The 18,405-nt window shown below is 53.4% G+C and overlaps 6 protein-coding genes across 6 annotated transcripts; 2 read left to right on the top strand and 4 right to left on the bottom strand.

Annotated features, from left to right (window-relative positions):
- Positions 1-389: 389 nt before the first annotated feature.
- On the bottom strand, positions 390-1,175 carry SNF7 (ESCRT-III subunit protein snf7; the record flags this gene model as incomplete). Its single annotated transcript, XM_049347353.1, has 3 exons — positions 390-681; positions 738-942; positions 995-1,175. The coding sequence occupies 3 exons, from the start codon at positions 1,173-1,175 to the stop codon at positions 390-392; spliced, it is 678 nt and encodes a 225-aa protein (XP_049195621.1).
- A 365-nt stretch (positions 1,176-1,540) lies between these two features.
- J4E93_009460 (uncharacterized protein) lies at positions 1,541-1,952 on the top strand (the record flags this gene model as incomplete). Its single annotated transcript, XM_049347352.1, has 2 exons — positions 1,541-1,626; positions 1,676-1,952. The coding sequence occupies 2 exons, from the start codon at positions 1,541-1,543 to the stop codon at positions 1,950-1,952; spliced, it is 363 nt and encodes a 120-aa protein (XP_049195620.1).
- A 1,130-nt stretch (positions 1,953-3,082) lies between these two features.
- J4E93_009459 (uncharacterized protein) lies at positions 3,083-7,391 on the bottom strand (the record flags this gene model as incomplete). The annotated part of the gene is made up of 7 exons (XM_049347351.1): positions 3,083-3,127; positions 3,312-3,467; positions 3,525-4,613; positions 5,892-6,269; positions 6,319-6,847; positions 6,902-7,059; positions 7,110-7,391. The coding sequence occupies 7 exons, from the start codon at positions 7,389-7,391 to the stop codon at positions 3,083-3,085; spliced, it is 2,637 nt and encodes an 878-aa protein (XP_049195619.1).
- A 1,217-nt stretch (positions 7,392-8,608) lies between these two features.
- On the top strand, positions 8,609-12,994 carry J4E93_009458 (uncharacterized protein; the record flags this gene model as incomplete). The annotated part of the gene is made up of 4 exons (XM_049347350.1): positions 8,609-8,785; positions 8,838-8,999; positions 9,047-12,680; positions 12,741-12,994. The coding sequence occupies 4 exons, from the start codon at positions 8,609-8,611 to the stop codon at positions 12,992-12,994; spliced, it is 4,227 nt and encodes a 1,408-aa protein (XP_049195618.1).
- A 1,758-nt stretch (positions 12,995-14,752) lies between these two features.
- J4E93_009457 (uncharacterized protein) lies at positions 14,753-15,220 on the bottom strand (the record flags this gene model as incomplete). Its single annotated transcript, XM_049347349.1, has 1 exon — positions 14,753-15,220. One exon carries the CDS (start codon positions 15,218-15,220, stop codon positions 14,753-14,755), a length of 468 nt encoding a protein of 155 aa, XP_049195617.1.
- Positions 15,221-16,986: 1,766 nt separating this feature from the next.
- Positions 16,987-18,298, bottom strand: RO4 (Actin-like protein; the record flags this gene model as incomplete). The annotated part of the gene is made up of 4 exons (XM_049347348.1): positions 16,987-17,049; positions 17,105-17,419; positions 17,466-17,921; positions 17,993-18,298. 4 exons carry the CDS (start codon positions 18,296-18,298, stop codon positions 16,987-16,989), a joined length of 1,140 nt encoding a protein of 379 aa, XP_049195616.1.
- Between the last annotated feature and the right edge of the window lie 107 nt (positions 18,299-18,405).

The following is an 18,405-nucleotide window of genomic DNA, read 5'->3' as shown; positions in this document are numbered from 1 at the left end:
AGGGCTCCGACGCGCGGTCAAGAGTTCATTCTGTCTACATGTGTCGATGCCTGATTTGAAATGAGTAGTTGCCTGGGCGTGTCCTCCCAGAGGCCGCGGCATGCAGAGAACTCAGACGTCAAGCCTCCAGAAAGCACAGCAAGTTTGTAGGTTAGAATTTCCAAATGTAGAGTATGACATTGCAAGGTATATCCCGCCTTATCTCATAGGTAGAGCAAGTTCCCCTTCACAAAATCCAAAGCCCAAATGCAGCGATTATATATAGGAAAGGAGAAGCGAAAGCCCAAGATGCCGCTTCTGCTGATATCGCCGTACGCCTGAAAACCCTCCCAGCTACGCGCAGTCGCTATGCTCGCATTACAGCGATAGTCTGAGCCTCTGCCATACGCTTACATGGCCATCTCGGCCTGCAGCTTCCGCAGCTCCTCCTCTTCGTCGTCCTCCTCGACCCGCTGCGGGGCCTTGATGTTGGTATTCGGCGCTTGCGGTAGCTTCTGTGACGAGGGGGCGTCGTGGATGGGCACGTTGCCTGTGTTGAGCATTTGCTCGTCGAGCTTCTCTTGTTGTAGCTCGGCGAGCTCTTCGTCCAGCTCGTCTTCGTCGATGCCGTTTGCGCCGACGCCCGAGGTGATGGCTTCGCTGATTTCTTCGCCGATTGCGTGTTGTTCGCGGAGGTCCTCCCTGCGCGTCTTGTTAGCAAGTTGGTTTGTGGGAATTTGGTTGTGGAAGTGGCGTACATGACGTTGTCGACTTTGTCGATGGTCAGGCCGGCGTGTATCTCCTTCATGGCCTTTCCTGCGCTCTTCATTGCTTCCATCGTCTCCTTGTTGATGTTGGCCGTCTCGATGGAGTAGATCTCTTTTTCTAGGGTCATAATCTGTGCGCTCGTCTGCTCGAGTGAGTGCTCGAACTGCTTCTTTCGCCGTAACGCGGATTTCGCGGCTGCAGCAGGCGTTAGCGACTGTGCCAGGAAGCCTAATCCAGATGGATATACCTTGCTTGTTGGAAGAGACAAATTTCCGTGCGAGCGCATCTTGCTCATCCATCTGGTTTTGCAGGTGCTTCTCTCTCTTGTTCAGCATCTCAAGCTGGCCTCGAAGCTGGAGGATGGCCTTCTTTGGCGCCTCCTTCTTCGCCTGGCCACCGCCAAACCAGCCCAGGCCCCAGCCGCTCATATTTAAGTTGTCTTGAAGGTTGTAATTAGCAGCTGTTGCTCGTATGGTCCTATCGGGCGCCCATGCAGGAGACTCGGAGCCTATCAGAGGGTGGGATGGCGGGGCTGCGGGGATGGTGGGTGCCTTGAACGTACTGTGTGGAAATGCGGGAGATTTCAGAGGTGCGATAGGTGCGAGAGTTGCGCAGAGGGTTGAGTTGTTGCAGCGGCGGCGTGGTCGTGATTGAAGGGTGCCTGGCTGGTCATGAATCGGGCCTGGATGCACGAGGGTATGATGTCGTCTGCGCTAACCATGGCACGTGCATCCGTGCACTTCGGCCGCGGCTCTAGTTTCCACCGCATTCTGCGCGCGCTCCTTCAGGCACAATGTCTGGTCCCGTTGCTTCAAATCTGGTGTTGTTGAGTGACTTGCCCCGATGTGCGCAGGGCACCAAAGTCCGCTTTCTGGGCTGGTACATGGAGTGAAAGCCATAGCTGCCACAGAGACTGACTGCGCTGCAGCATCGATGAGTACGTCACTAAGACCGCGACACTGCGGCTCAAGCACAACTATCCGATATCTGATCCGCCTGTCATCGCGAATCTCGATATCGAACATGTGCTCGAGCGAATTAAGGAACTCAACATAGACGTGGGGACATGGCTCAATGTCATCGGCTATGTCGAGCGCAGGAAGGAGAAGGGCGTCTTTGTACAAGCCGTCACCGTTTGGAACGCCGGCAACGTCGACCTCAAGGCGTATGAGAAAGCCGTCGAGGCGCGCAAAGCTGCTGCTTGAAGAAGAATCCTACTGAAGATGCGTCTGCAGTACCATTACAAGGATGTCGCCCTCTGATTGAAAGCATTACAAGCCTCCAGGGAAAAAGCCGTGCCACAGTGTTCACGGCGAGCTGGTGAAAGCACCCTGATTTCATCTAGACATGCCACAATTTTACGCTCTACATACTAGCATTCACTAAACTTCAGCATCCCATCGCATCCTCCTTTAGCACCAAAGTCACAGTAACCCCGCAAAGACACCACTCATACCTCCAACCCCTCATACCTCCAACCTCCCCACCCTACACATCTCCCTCCCGACCTACCACAACCCACCCACAACCCCCACCGCCACTCCACCAACAAGCAGAACACTCATCATACCCACATTCATATCCATCCTTCCAGCAGCCGAGGTGTGGTAGTGGTACATAGATCCGTAAGAAGCAATGAGTCCGGCGCCAGACGAGAAGAATCTGGGTTCCAGCTCGGGGCGGGGTACTGGACGAGCGTGTACCGCTGATGCCATGAGGGAGCAGAGTAGTCCGATGAGCATGAGGATTGTGAGTTTTGTGGTGGTGGACATCGTGGTGGTGCGAGTATTGGAATTTGGGCTTTTGTGGCTTGCGGAAAGAGGGTGAGGTCTTTTGGTGACGTTTGTTGATATCGCCTGACAAGGTATCTGATGGTTTCCGTGTGGGGTTGTGATGGATTTAAGTTCGTTCGATGTTTGTAGATTGCTGGTGACGGAGTTGGTTGGAGAAGGATACAAAAAAGGGCTGTAAAGCCTCGACTTTATAATGTTGTGATGAGAACAATGTGTACGAATTAATCACATGGGACAGAGCAGATTATGAACCTCTCATGTTTTGATCCATGGTAAGGAAGTGATGCTGGGTAGCTACCACCTACGGACGGCGGTAGCGAGCGTGTAATGAGAGCAAACCCGCACAAAACCGGTCATGTACAGCACCCGTCCTGGCGGTAGCATTCATGAGTCAACTAGAGCGCAATTAGGCCTGGCGACATGATGAATGTAGAGCGAAAACAAGTAAACTGAACACGTAAAGATGTACCCACAAAAGCCATTTTCGAAATACTCTGTCATTCTACCTTACAAATTCGGCTACTGTGAGCAATATTCATTGCCTACTTATTAACATGATCCAGAATGACCTCCAGGGGCTTCTTATCCTACACCACCGTTAGCACTTGAAACCAATCATCCCATCCCCAGAATAAAACTTACCCAAAGGATATAAGTACACTGCTCCCCCCAATCCCACCTATCCCGCTCATCCTTAAGCCTGATATCGAAGCTCCACACCAGCCTCGCAAGAATAAGACGCATCTCCGACCACGCGAAGCTGACACCCACGCACTTGTGTCTGCCCACGAGGAAAGGGTGAAAGACGTCCATGTCGTCTTCGTGAAACGACTTTGGGTCCAGAAACCTTTCCGGCATGAAAGAGTTTGGGTTGCGGAAGTTGTAGGATTGGCGGTAGGCGGAGAATTGGTTGAAGGCTACGTAGGTCTGTTGATGCAGTATTAGTCAGGAAGATATCAATGTAGGAGTATGGGACGAGCTCACTCCTTCAGGAACCCATTTGTCGCACACCATGTCGCCGCCTGCAGGTGCGATACGGGGGACTCCGATGACGACGGGAGGATTGAGGCGCATGCCTTCTGAAATGACTGCGTTGAGGTACGTCAGGTTACCTGTTGTTGCCACTGTGATATCGCTCTCTTTCTGGAAAGTCTCCCTGATATCCGCGGTGAGTCGGTGCAGCACACCCCTGTGCTGTACCAGGGATCTGATGATAGCAGTCATGGCACTAGCTGATGTCTCACTCCCGGCAAAGGCGAGTACGAGCAGGTTTATGCCCCACTCAGGGCCTGTAAAGGGGTCTTTAAGGTCGCTGTACTTCTTGGTGGGCGTCACCCAATCCGGACGCTCCGTATCCATCGCTATCCTCTTCCGAGCTTGTTCAAAGCTCATCTTCCGGTGTTCCATGCTCCTTTTCAGAATGCGCTTGGGAATGATGTAGCGGAGCAGCTTATCGACGGGTGGATACATGTTGGTCGATTGGATCAAAGCAAGCCCTTTACCGAAGTCTTGGGAAATGTCGACCCAGGCATGCGCTTTGCCGTTCGCAACACAGTTCCAGGACTCGCCATATGTGAAGTCGCCGGATATGTCAAAGGTCAGATAGTTTAGCCACTTTTCAAGATCGATGGTCTTTCTTTTCTTGAGCTGTGTCATGAAAAGGTCAACGTAGCTCTCAATGATTGGTGCCTGTTCTTTCAGGATCTTCTCCGAGAAGCCATTGGCGAAGGCTCGTTTGTATCTTGCATGGTCGCCTTCATGCCAGTTCACGATGGAGTTTGGATCTGTTGGGGCCTGCTTCTTGAATGAAGTGCGGTTACGCTCGAAGGGTAGATGACCAGGGCGAGTGACGTAGATCTCTTTCAACGCACGGCTGCTGGCATACGAGAGCTCGTTAGGAGCCACACGCACGACGGGTCCATACTTGGTGTGGAATTCAGTGAGTCGTTTGTGGATCTCGCCGCGGTGTGTTGAGACGACATGAGGGATGCGGAAGGCTCTCCAGAGCAGAGGACCAGGGTAGTGGCGGAGCGGATGAAGGAACGCGTTGTAGAAGCCGTATACAAATGTGGACTTCCTATGGGTCAGTGGTGGGAAGGAACAACCCTGAAGCTGGTGGACTCACAACCAAGACAAGCAACACGCTTACTACTAACGGATGCGCCCCGCTTTGTAACAACGACGACAATGAAGGGCCAAGCGCAGGGGTTTTGCCTGGTTCTGTCATTGCGCAATATCGATAGAGCCAGACCGCTTGAATCTACGCTCGTGATGAGATTCTGCCGACGACCGTCATTGCGGTGGGAAGCATCGCAGCTGAAGTTGGTATATACCCATCGTGGTCGGACCGCCTAGTGCCCGGCTTAGTTCCCGGCTTACCACCTCGGAGCCCCGCATTAAGCTTTCAGCTTGCAGACATAGAGTTTCGTGATGAATGATGCACAGTCGGGTGATAGATCTAATAGCCCGCGCGAGCTTCTTGATAAGATGAAGATCGATCGATGTAGTATGAGAGGATCTCTTAGTTTCACTCAAGTGAGGTATTCATGAAAGCTCCTTAGAGAATGTGAATGTAGAATAGTCGACTTTCTACGACTCTACCCTTTCAAATTTCGGACGTATTGCGTCATTGTTGTAAAGGTCGTGTGCAAAAACAGGGCGAATCGAGTGTCCATATCATCCCGGTTGATGTTTCTCTTACAATGACCAAGAGAGCATTCGACTACGTACCTGTAAGCAGGAATGGGTACAAGAAAGTGAACAGCCCGGAAGTGTATTATGTCTATCACGATTTTCAAGAATATGATGACATGCTGTTGTAAGCTGCAAGATGGAGAGAATCTACTCACACTCGTTTCACTCCTACTTGCGTGGGGGGTTCTGCTCTCCCTAGCCCAAAGCTTCGGTGCATTTCTAGTCTTGTCATGCTGCAAGCAGGCGCGTACTTCAAGTACTTCGACAGGGACAAGAACTGCCGGAGGTGGGGGAGATAGGCATGTACGAATCACAGGCTGGAAAGTGGCATGCTCAACGCTGATCCAGCTCGAGATGGTGTTTGGCAATGCCGAATTACTGCCTATACCACCGGCAGAACAGTGTTTAGCATGGTGCGAAGACCCAAGACGGGTCACCATCACCATTGTACGAAGTACGGAATACGAAAGACGAGTAATTGGTATTTGATGCTAGTCGAAAGTCAACAACAAGCCTTCAAGGCGAAAACCTCCGACCTTACATTTGATGAAAATGGTCCCGACATCCAGCAGGGACCTTACAGAATCTCCCATAACCTCTATATACTTGCCTAGATCCGCTATCTAATAAAAAACGCGTCTTGTCCCACTATTGTACTTCGCTGTTCCACCTCCTCGGCTGAGGTGGTAAGCCGTTGGCTGATGGACCTCGACTACCCGGTCTGCTACCCGGACCGTCCACAGATGGCGCAGGTCGCATAGGTAGGTTCATGACATTGGAACTGCTCGATGTCCGTGTGGGGTATGAAGGTCGTCGTGGTGCTGGTTCGGGGTCGCCATTGGCTACTCTTTGCCTGGGGTCGCTGGATTCACGCTTGTGGGGAGGAGATCGCTCGCGGAGCTTCTCTTTGATGTCCGCTGCAGGAGCGGTGGGGGCGAGATGAGATTTGCGCTTGTTGTGCTCGATCATGGATATGGCCCATGCTTCGAGGTTGACAGGAGTGCGCTTTGCGGCTTGGAGGAAGGCATCGTGGTCCTGCTATGGTTAGTACACTCCAGACCCGAATTCAGCTAGGACAACTTACGTATAGCTCCTTGGGAGTTGGTCGCTCCGCTGGATCCTTCATCAAACACTTCGCAATCATGTCCTCCAGAATGGATGGGAAGGCATCGCTCTTTGGTAGCTTGGGGGAAGGTTCCAACACGATTTGCTGCAAGAGATCCAGAATACCTTGAGGGCCTCCAGCTTCGTCATCATCCGCGCTTCCAGAGAATGGAAACTTGCCAATGGCCAACTCCATAAGTGTCAGGCCAACACTCCATACATCCGATTTGACGGTGTAGGGAGAACCTTGTATCCGCTCCGGCGCCATGTATGTGCCTGTTCCTACGAAAGTCTCGGCAATAGACCCCTCGAGTTCACTTGAGACACCAAAGTCACAAAGCTTGATGTTTCCTTTTGAGTTGACGAGGATGTTCGAGGGTTTGAGGTCGCGATGCATGATACGGTGGGCGCTGTAAAGGTAGGCGAGGCCGCCGAGCACGGCTTCTGAAATCTTTCCGAGAACGTCGACACGGACGGGTCCGAATGATCGTGAGACCCAGTCGAGTGACCTGGCATGCCAGTTAGCAACTCACACCCTGCAGCATGAAGCAGCTTGCACCTACCCCACGTCCATGTACTCCATGCACATGATGACATCGCCGGAAGGATTTTGGAAGGCGCCATAGAAGTCGACAATGTAGGGTGAGTTGCAGTCGTGCATGATTCGGAGTTCTCGCACGATTCGTTTTCGGACTTCGTTCTTGGCCTCGACGTGGATAACCTGCCCCTGTCAGTCTCGTTGTGCCGTACACCTCCTGGTCTGCCACTCACCTTCCGCGCCATGATGACCTTGGTAGCAGCATGCTGCACCTTGCTGACTGTTCCTCCATTTCCGTGACCCAATTCGCGCAGCACTATCAGGTCCTCGGCCTTTAGGTCCAGCTGGAACTCAACACCAATCTCCAGGGTATCCTGCTTCTCGTCGTTGGCTCGGGCGCCGGGTATTTGGGCATCACCGGCGGAAGGAGCGGGTTTGGGGGCAGGAGCGCTGAGGGCGAGACCCTTGACGTTCTTCCTCTTCATCGTCTTCTGCTTGAAGGACGACTCGGCCATCTTGAAGGTTTGCGCCGGGCGCTGCTGTCGTGTGGGTGAGGGTGGACGGGTGCAGCAACTGCGAGGCAATGGCTACTCTGCGAAGAATACAGAGCCCAGGTGTGTAGGAGGCCAGGTGCTGGTTGTGGTTTCGAGTTTGCCGCCCGACGCTGGGTCGACGATGGTACGCCAATGACGGAAATAGCCCAAAGGAGGACAGCGTCTATTGGTTTGTCCGTTTCCGGGCGCCTGACGAGAAAATGTGCAGGTGGGCGAATGCAGGGACCGATTGGAATGGCGATGGCAGTGAGTGAAGGGCAGTGTCTCGGGCGTTGTTGACAGCAAACCAGTTCAGGAGAGGTCGTGGTCGTGTCAGTATCCAGCGCGAGTGGGGCGCGCTGGTGGGGTTGCGGTAGCGTCCAACGTCTGTAACTGAGTCTGCGAGGCTGCAAAGGGTGCAAATGAGCAGTACTGTCGCTCTGCTTTCGAGGAGAAAGAGAGTTGTCAAATACTCGCGCTCTCCGAGGGATGAGTCTTTGATAAGTCTGTATACACTATACGATGCCTTGTTCAGGAGGTTTCAGAGTCGCATGGTTCCTCGTCGCCATGCTTCACCTGCTTCTAGCGCAGAACTTCAAAGCGCGTATCTCGAATGCGGCCATGTGCCTGGCGTACAGACCAATCCGACGTCGACCGTTTGACATGCCAATCACTTGCACGAAATACATTCAAACAATCGCACGGCGTGATAGTTGCTTTGAAGGTTTGTTCTTGCAAGTCTGGCGATAACGATTATTCTGTGCATTGAAAGCTTGAGTCGTCGCTGAATCCCTAGCAAATCTAAGCTCGCATCCTCTTCAAACACAACCCGAGTACATGACTAGATACATGTAGAGAACGAGGCTAGGGAAGCCCACGTGTTTGATGCCCGTAGCTGTAGCATGCTGTTCCGAGTCGGGTATGGTCAACTTCTGTTGATGGTATCCGCCTAGCGCGTATCAGGCTGTCACGTGACGAGCGTCAGTGCGGCCGAAAGTTAACGCGGCCGATGGCTGCGCGAACCTTTGAGAGTCTACTTCTGCCCTCCTTCTCTCCTTTACCTCCATTGCGCCCGAATCTCCCTCCCGCTGAATCACCGCAGCACGATAACCTCTCTGCCGCAAAGGGCTCGCCGAAATCGCCCATCGCGCTCCATCGCCAGAACCATCAGTCCACGCGTTGTCCTTGTTTGAATCACCATGGCGGAATTCTTCGACACAATCGCCGACGTAGGCAGCGACGAGGAGGAGGATGAGGACTTTGATGGCGAGGCTGGCGACGCCGTTGAACCCAGGCCGAAGAAGACAAATGGCACCAATGGTATCGACGACTCCAGCGAGGAGGAAGATGACGACGACGAAGATCGGCTGCGACAAGTAAGCTTGGCCATACTGGCTAGAGCAACTGCAGAAGCTAACAGAAATATAGGAAGGTGAAGGCTTCATCGCAGACGAGGACGAAGAAGATGAGATCGCGGAGCGCAAACGTCGGCGCAGGAAGAGGAAGAAGAACCGCGACGAGGAGGAAGCCCTAGATGACGAGGATCTGGATCTGATCGGAGTCGAGGTTGAGCGCCCGGCAGAAGAACAGGTAAGGCATACTGTGCTGAAGCGTGGATACCGCTAACATAGGGGAAGTCGAGGTTCAAGCGTCTGAAGCGTGGCCACAAGGAGCGCGTCAAGTCCCGCGGCGTGGACGACATCTTCTCCGACGACGAAGTAAACGAAGACTACGACGAGCCGCGCGGGCGCTTAGGCGACGAATTCGACGACTTCATCGAGGACGACAAGTTTGAGGACGAGATCGAAGACGACCGCGACGTCACACAACCAGGCATAAATTTGATCACAAAGGGACTGCAAGCCGCCGGTCTAGACGAGGGAGCAGAGGAAGACTACAGGGCTGCCTTTGGTGATGGCACAGATTATGACTGGGCCCTGGAGATGCAAGAGGCGGAAGAGGATGAGCAAGCCGGTGAAGGCCGTGAGCTCCAACTCAAAGACGTCTTCGAGCCATCGCAACTACAGGAGCGCATGCTTACGGATGAGGACAATGTCATCCGCGAGACCGACATTCCCGAGCGACTGCAGCTAGCCCGGAGATCCTTCAAGGAGATCGAGCTCACACCAGAAGACATGCAAGCGCGCTTGACAGAAGAAGCCACCTGGATCAGCAACATGCTGTGGCCGAAGAAGGGCCTCCCCCGCTACTTCCTGCAGCCTTTCGAGAAGGCTGTGCGCAAGGTCCTGGAGTTTATCAATCTCGAAGACTACGAAGTGCCCTTCATCTTCAACCACCGCAAAGACTACCTTATCCACGCCCCAAGCGATAACGACGATTATGACGACATAGATAACCCGCCGCCCATGGATGCACGACCAGAGCGCTTGCTGAACCAGGCCGATCTATGGGAAGTATTCGAGTTCGACCTCAAGTTCAGGGCCTTTGCAGAGAAGCGCGACGCCCTCAAGCAAAACTACGAGAACCTGAAGAGTGTTTACTCTGACATCACTGATCCCGAGATCGAGGAGTTGGCATCCAAGGCCATTACTATCGAAGAGATCCAGGAACTTCAAGATTACCTGCACTACAAGTATTCGCAAGAGATCAACGAGGTCCGACAAGAAGTGAATGGAACACAGAAGCGTGCCAACAACGCGCGAAGCTTCTTCGATAAATTGAGGGGCGGCAAAGCCAACCAGCTTGTCAAAGCGATCGGTATCACACCTGAGGACTTTGCGAAGAAGGTTGATGGGTCGAATCGAGGCGCGCATACGATTGAGGACCCGCCATACAAGGTCGAGGAGCTTGCCGACCAGATGGCTGAAGCTCCAGAGACTGGTGCCACTCTTCTCAGGTCTACGAAGCTCTTGTTTGTTCAGGATTTGCAAATGTGCTCGCGCCTCCGTCGATACTTGCGTGGCAGCTTCTACCAGAACGCCCAGATCGACTGCATTCGCACTGACAAGGGCATGCGCAAGATCACAGAGGACCACCCCTACTACGAGTTCAAGTACCTGCGTGGCGTCACATTTTCGGATCTTCAAGGTCGACCGGATCTCTTTTTGAAGATGTTGAAGGCCGAGGCGGAAGGTCTTGTACAAGTCCGAATCTCCATGGGCAACTACAGGAACTTCAAGACAAAGCTTGAAGAAAAGATCATCTCCGAAGGTGTCAGTGAAGTCTCTGACACTTGGAACGCCCTCCGTAAGGAACTGCTCGGCGCGGCGCTAGACAAGCTACAGGTTGTCATCGCCAACGGTGTCAAAGAAACTCTGCGTGCTCGATGTGAGGATGAACTCGCCGCATCAGCAAGAGAGAACTACTACAACAAGCTTGATCAAGCGCCCTACAAGTTAAAGAGTGCACCTCTCGGATCAGTACCCAACGTTCTCTGCCTGACCAACGGTAAAGGCCAACGCGGAGACGCAATCATGTGGGCCTATGTCGAGAACGATGGGCGGGTACTTGAGCACGGCCGCTTGGTGGAGATGCGCCTTGGAAATGCGGAGCGCGGTATTCCTGAGGGCCAGGACATCGACAAGTTTGTCGACGTAATTCAGCGCCGCCGACCAGACGTGATCGGTGTCTCTGGCTTCTCGGTCGAGACACGCAAACTGTACAAGGACCTTCAGGAAATCATCGGCCAGCGAGGCCTGACTGGCCCAGCCTACGAGGACGAGGACACCGGTGAAGAGAGGAACGAGCCACTGGAGGTGATCTTGGTCAACGATGAGGTCGCTCGTCTCTACCACACGAGTGGCCGGGCTATCGCCGAGTTCCCCAAGTATCCCGCGCTAACGAGGTACTGTGTTGCTCTCGGACGGTACCTGCAAAATCCTTTGGCGGAATACGCATCTCTCGGCAAAGATATCGTTTCGATACCCTTCATCCCCAACCAAACCTTGATACCACAAGAGAAGCTCCTGGACCGCCTAGAGACCGCGATGGTGGATATGGTTAATCTCGTGGGTATCGACCTACCGGAGACCTACGACGACAAATACCTCTCAAAGTTGATTCCTTACGTGTGTGGTCTGGGTCCTCGTAAGGCCGATCGCTTGATCAAGGCCATCCAGGCCAACAGCGATGAGATTCTGTCACGGTTCGATCTACTTGGTGTGTCTGAGTCTAGGGACCTCAAGGCAGCCATGGGTCCCAAAGTTTTCCAGAATTGCGCCAGTTTCCTTTATATTCCCTACGATTCAACAGAAGAGTCCTCCGACTACTTGGACTACACCCGTGTACATCCAGAAGACTACGATCTTGCCAGGAAGATGGTCGCCGACGCCCTTAACATGGACGAAGAGGATGTTAAGGCCGAGACTGACGAAGGTGGACCCAGTGCCGTTGTTAGGAAGATGGTGCGGGAAGAGACCACCGATCTAGTCAACGACTTAGCTCTGGAAGACTATGCTGCGGAGATTGAACGCAACTTCGGACAGCGCAAGCGTGCAACACTCGAGACCATTCGCGCTGAGCTCGACAACCCTTACGAGGAGATCCGACAGATTTTCGCGCTGCTGTCTGGTTCTGAACTATTCACAATGCTGACTGGTGAGACGGAAGAGACACTCTACGAGGGTATGGTCGTACCCGTTACCATCAGGCGAACGTTCCCAGACCATATCGAGGTCAAGCTGGAATGCGGCATTGAAGGTGGCGTGTCCGAATCGGAGTTCCCGGAGGGTGTTGGCAGTGGCGGTCAAGAACCTCGCCATGTCTACCAGAGCCATCAGATCGTGCGCGCCCGTATCGTTTACCTCAACCGCAAGGCTCTCACCGCACAACTGTCGCTCCGAGATGATCTCATTCGAGCGCCAGAGAAGAAGCCCTACAATCGCGCAGCTGGAGAATGGGATGACGCTCAAGAAGCCCAGGACAAGAAGGCTGCCGAGAAGGAGAAGGAAGTTGCGTCCGGTCGGCCCAACCGTGTCGTCAACCACCCTCTGTTCTTCGCCTTCAACACCATGCAAGCCGAAGAGTACCTCGGTGGTAAGGAGACCGGTGACCTCGTCATTCGTCCATCATCGAAGGGTTTCGACCATCTAGTCGTCACATGGAAAGTATCCAACAACGCATACCAACATCTCGACGTTCTCGAGATGAACAAGGCAAACCAGTTCTCGCTCGGAAAGCAGCTCAAGATCGGAAAGCACACATACTCCGATCTCGACGAGTTGATCGTCAACCACGTCGAGGCTATGGCGCGCAAGGTCACAGAGATCACACGAGACGAGCGATTCCAACCTGGTACACGAGAAGATACTGGTAAGTCGATCACACTACTTACCCTATAAATTCTAGAGACACAAGCTAACACCCTCACAGAGAAATGGCTAGAGAACTACTGCGAAGCCAACCCTTCACGTTCCATGTACGCCTTCTGCAGCATGCCCAAGTACCCCGGTCACTTCTGGATCTGCTTCCAGATGAGCGCGCGGGGGCCCAAGGGAGCCTGGGGCATCAAGGTCGTCCCCAACGCCTTCGAACTCCACAAGAACGTCTACCCCGATATGCTGGCGCTCAAGAACGGCTTCAAGCTGTTGATCAGCACGGCTAGCAAGGCGCAACCCAGGCGCTGAAAGAACAAAGGCATTCGTTGGCAGTCTATTCCGGGGGTCGCGACGGAATTTGGGGTCTTGGAGGCGCTTCGAGAACGTGTATTGGTGGTTTTCTTGGCTCGCGGCTCTTCTTTATTTTTGTATTCGTTCTCTTCACATCAGTCATACTGGGATCATTGCATAGCCTTGTCTTGAAAAGGGCCAACTAAAAGAATTACCTACTCATAATACGGCGCTTCTTTGGGAGGTTTCCCAGTGTATAGAGATATCATAAATTGGCATTTTGTTCTTCCTGATCTCCGTGCAACACAGGTAGATGAACGCGCGTCGTCTGTCGTAGAGTCAGTCGTCTCTGTTTAGTATCGAGATGTTGACACTGTTTTACACACAATCTCTTTACTTACGGAAACGCAGGATGATCAAGCCCGAACTTAATCTTACCACCTAACGAGCCCACGCACCTCCTTCAAAGAGGAAAAGGTCAACACCCTGGAGCCAACATTGCTCTCGGGTCTCTTAATTTACGACCTTTTTGGTACTAGTAGAGGACTATACCAGACTTGGACGGCCTTTTTCATACTCCCGACTGGCTGATGTATTCATGCTGTATGCTCTCAGATTATGTACTTTGCATACATCCACGTTAACGTAGTCCGCAGACATCTTCATGTTTTTTTCCACTATGTGAGGCACACGCAGAAATCCCACTCAAAGCCACAACTCCCAACCGCCCACAAAACCACCACCAAGGACATCCATCTACTAGATCGCCCCTCTAACCGGTGACAATCCACTCCACTGCACCCACTTATCCCGCCTAACCTCACGATCCCCACATGGACCGTTTTTCTCCGTCCCGTCTCCCTCAAAAAGTTTCCGGTGAGAACACCTACTCGCAGACTCTGATCTACGCCCGCGTATGCATGTACGCATGCAAGCTAGCTCTGCTGGTCCGTCCGGTCGATCTAGATCTACACGCCACAAAAGGAAACAGTTGGCGGAGTTGACTCCGCGAAACGGGTTATATCCGGTGGGTGGGTGGCTTGGCGTGTTAGGGATGGGCGGTGGTGCTGGTGCTGGTGGCTGGGCTGGTTTAGTCGAGACGCGGCGGTGCTGTGCTGAGTCGTGGGTTTGTAGGGCGGGAGGGAGGCTGGGTGCGTTCTTGTGAGATGATGGAGGATTTTTGCGCAGTTGTGAAGAAGTTTTGCGCAGGTGTGAAGGACCGAGCAGGAAAGCTTTGCGTCCATAACTTTATATAGGATGTTAATATGCAAGAGTCACAGAGTAAAAAGCTGGCACAAAAGTATGAAGATGGAGATCATTCAATTAAAACTATAAACAGAGGCAAAGACGAACCCGTCCTTATCCTCACCAGCTTCTCACTGGCTTGGGGGTATAAACTTCCTGCTCCCCTTTCCCGCAAATGATTGAAAAAATAAAAAATGTTCAGAGAATAGTGGGCCCTCTCTCGTAAGAGCAGGACGTAGTTTCCGGGTATCAAGGTGTTACTTTTATGTGTGTTGATGACCGGAGGTAGGCGCCTGGCTCCTCGATGGTTGTGTGGATATGTGTGTCGTTATGAAGGGAGAAAATGATGTCGTTAAAAAAAAAGGGACTTTTGTTGTTGGTGATTGTACAATGGGGGATGGTAGACCTCCGTGGAAACGCCGTGCTGATGGAAATGCTGAGATGATGAGAGATTCAGAACCAGCTCTCATGTTGAAGATGGGGTATGCAAGAAGTGAAGGTTGAGCGCAAGATGAGGTGGCAGTGACTCTCTTATTGGTGAGAGAATTGCCTGCTCAGGCGCTGCCATGCGTGCTCCATGCTGCGGCGGACGCCGTCCTTCTCGCTCTCTACGCTCGAGGAGCTGGAAGTGGAGGAGGCGGAGTTCTGGCGTTGGGATCGGGGCTTCATCTCGTCGACGAGGTTGCCGGCGCCGCCGCGACCGATGTGGTAGACGGGTGCTTGTTGAGTGCGGAGGCGTTCTTGCTGTTGGAGTTCCTCGTCGAAGCTGAAGATGGCGCGCTCAGACTTCTTCATGTTGCCAGCACCGCCACGGCCGGTGGCGTAGAAGGCGTTGCTGGGTGGGGGAGGCAGCTTGGTGCGCGAAGCTGGACCTGAGGCTGTGGGGCCGGGGGTGATCTCAGTTGGCTTGATGCGCATGGCGTTGCCCGCGCCGCCGCGGCCAGAGTACATGTAGGCACCGGCGGATGGGTGAGGCTCGTTGATGTGGAAGTTGACCATTTTGATTGTTTGGTAGTGAGGTTGTTGGTTGTTGAGAGCAGGTCAAGTGGCGACTGTCGTCGATATAAATCTGGGGTAGCGTTGATAGTAAGAGGTAGCTCCGGGAAGATCTGTAGTGGTTGATGATCGTTGGTACTCAACAAGACCTACTGGGGTAGAGGGTTTATATAACAAACAGCGTCGCACTGATCACGATCCCCTCTTACTACTGGAATGCAAGGCAAGAAAACTTCACACGCGCAAGCTTTTTTTCGGCGCCACGAAACGAACCAGACGCGCACGAGGCCAGCTCAGAAGCCTTGGAAGTCTGAGCGACACTTTGCAGTTAACGGCAGTCAATGGATCATGCGTCCCCTAACAAGGCCAGTGTAGGAAATTTCTCAGCACCATGAATAGTTTACCATTACCCCCTCAAAACGCGGTGATTGGCTGGAGCGAGTTTCTCGGGGGTAAGAGATTGCCAGGGGAAATGGTCAGGTGCAGCGGAGAACAAGGAGCGAAGCGATCGAGCCCATGACGCTATCGAAAGCCCGGAGCTTGGCTCCGCAGCAACCGCAGCGCACATGGCCGAAGCGCCGCCTGTGAGTGTCTGACTGAAAATTTGACGCAGAAGACGCCATGCACTGTGCCAGCTTCCGCGACGGCCAGCGCATGCTTCCCGCCGGAGAGTGTGGAGGCGGGAAGAGATTTTTTCGCGATGCTGCGTCTCATGTCTGGCTCGCGTCATGCATACGCCGCATACGCTCTGCGCTTGTCATCGGGTGCCTGGATCAGAGGAGAACCGAGATGGAGACGCTGCAGATTCTGACGCTGCCTGTTCGATGCTGGTGTTGCTGTTTTGATACCCATTGCATGCATCGATATCCCTCCTTCTGCAAGGCACAGTGAGCTTCAACGCCAGTGGCGTCTTCCAAAGAAGCAATCACATATTCGGCCGCTCAATTTTTCGCTCTGCCAGCTGACCGCGCACGTTCAGTTGGCCGTCCGAGCCTCCGGACGCACCGTCGTGCATGACGTCGAGCATCGTGAAGTCTAGGCGTGGGCGGCTCTGTGCGGTCTGCGGTGACGAACAGGTACGTGGCCCCCTGTTGTGGCTGGCCCTGTGATCAGGTACCTGCAGTGCTCGCGATCGCTGCAGCTGGGGTGATGCTATTTGCGCATGTCATGTCGCCATTGTGTGTAATATGCGTTGCACATTACGTGGAGTGAAGCATCGGTGATTTGACCGCAGTCACACCATAGCTGACGCGACTAGACAAGACCTCACGATGCTTGGCACACCCATTCGCCCAAACCCTCTGACTGTAACTTTCCGTTTCGCCCTCCGTGTGCACATTCGCAGGTGGATTAATTGTGGTATTCGGTACGCTTCATAATCATAGGGGTATTCCAAAGCGCTCACAAACGCCTGCCATGCACGGGCTCTCCCCTCGTACACCTTACCTAACCGACACTCTCGAACCATGCTCGCGCTTAAGTAACAGAAACGCACTCGAATGCGGGGAAAGCAGCATACTACAGTAGCTCTCCCGTCTAGAAGCTACGGCTACCGGCTGACACGTAGATCTGCCATGACCCAACCAAGCGCGCAGCCCCCAGCTTTCTTCCTTCGTGGTTGGCGCGACCCCAGGTCTTGGGACCCCATTCCATGACTAACTGCAACTGCGCTACCCATGCAACCACGCAGCTCCTTCTCGAAAGATGATGCGGAGGCGGGAGAAACGGGTGCGGAGTAAGTGCTGCTGCCAACGACGACGTGTCGGTGCTTATGCGAATTTGGTGTGGATGATGTCTGGGTTTTCCTGCCATTCGTCTTTCTCTACCCACATCTGCATGCACGTGTCAGTTCACTGGCTACAGCCTCGTTGGGAATAAGAAACTTACCTTCTTGAAGGTGCTGAGGCCCGCAAGAATGCTGCCACCGGTCCACGTGGTGTAGATGCGCTCTGGTGGTGCTAAGATCTTGATCCTCATGTCCTTCACCGCCAGTCTTTGCACCTCATGAAGCAGCCTGTTTCCGAATCCCTTTGTCAGTGTGGAACCTCCCGAGAGTACAATGTTGCCATAAAGCGCCTTTCGGAGATCCATGTCGGTTCTGTGTATCGCCTCGACGACAATCTGGTGCACACCAGGGTACTCCAGACCAATGATCTCAGGGTTGAAGAGTATCTCTGGTGCTCGGAAGCGTTCCGCTCCGATCTAGGCTGTCAGCTTGTGTCCGATGCGTCTCGTCATTTGCACTCACCTTTATCTTCTGGCCATCAGGTAGTGCGTAGTCGACGCTCTTGCCCTCTGACCTGGACGAGCCTGACCAGTCCTTCTCCTCCTTGGCAGGATCGAGTGCCACATATCCTGTTGCCTCTTTGATGTTCTTGACCGTCTCCTTCTCGGCGCTGGTGTGGAAGACGCGGCCGCTTTTCCTCAGTAGCTGCTGGAAGTGCTCTGTAACATCTCGGCCTGCCACGTCTATCCTCCTGATGCTGTTGGGAATGGCAAACCCCTGGAAGACTGGCACTGCATGCGAAACACCGTCTCCCGAATCTAGAACTAGACCAGTTGTCTTGCCGGATGCATATAACGAAAGGACGGCTTGGACCGATGTGTATAAGGCGGGCACATTAAACGTCTCGAATAGAATCTGGGCAGCTGTGTCGCGGTTTTCTCGGGGGTTTAGCGGAGGCTCTGTGAGGAGTACGGGATGCTACGAGGGTGGATAGTCAGCTAGATGCCCCTCAATCGCAGCAAATGGCAGTCTGCCACGGCCAAACTCACATCTTCGCTGACGGTCCTCAGGCCTTCTGTATAGACATACTGCCATATCCGCTCCATATCGTCCCAGTCTGTGACAATGCCGTGCTCCAATGGGTAGTTGATTTTGAAGAGCCCCCTATATTGTTGTGCTTGTGGTCCTATGAATACGTCGCCCTCCAATGCGCCTGCCATTGTCCGCACATGCTTCGGTCGTCCTACGTATGACGGGAAGAAGCATTTTGGCACATCCTCGCCTGCGAATCCAGCTCTGATAGTTCCACTGCCGTTGTCTATCACGATTGGAGCATTGTGCAGTCGGGAGCCCATGGCGGGGTTAGGGAGTAACGATGGGTTTGGAGATTGGTAATTCGGGAGAGCGGTCCGCGACAATGACGATAGAGAGGCGAGTTTACTGGCGAGGCGAAGAGCTGGTG

The sequence above is a fragment of the Alternaria ventricosa genome (assembly GCF_023758065.1).
Source record: "Alternaria ventricosa strain BMP 2768 chromosome Unknown scaffold_21, whole genome shotgun sequence".
NCBI classification, from domain to species: Eukaryota; Fungi; Ascomycota; class Dothideomycetes; order Pleosporales; family Pleosporaceae; genus Alternaria; species Alternaria ventricosa.
The sequence above is the reverse complement of the archived record's forward strand: the minus strand, read 5'-3'. Positions and strand labels throughout refer to the sequence as shown.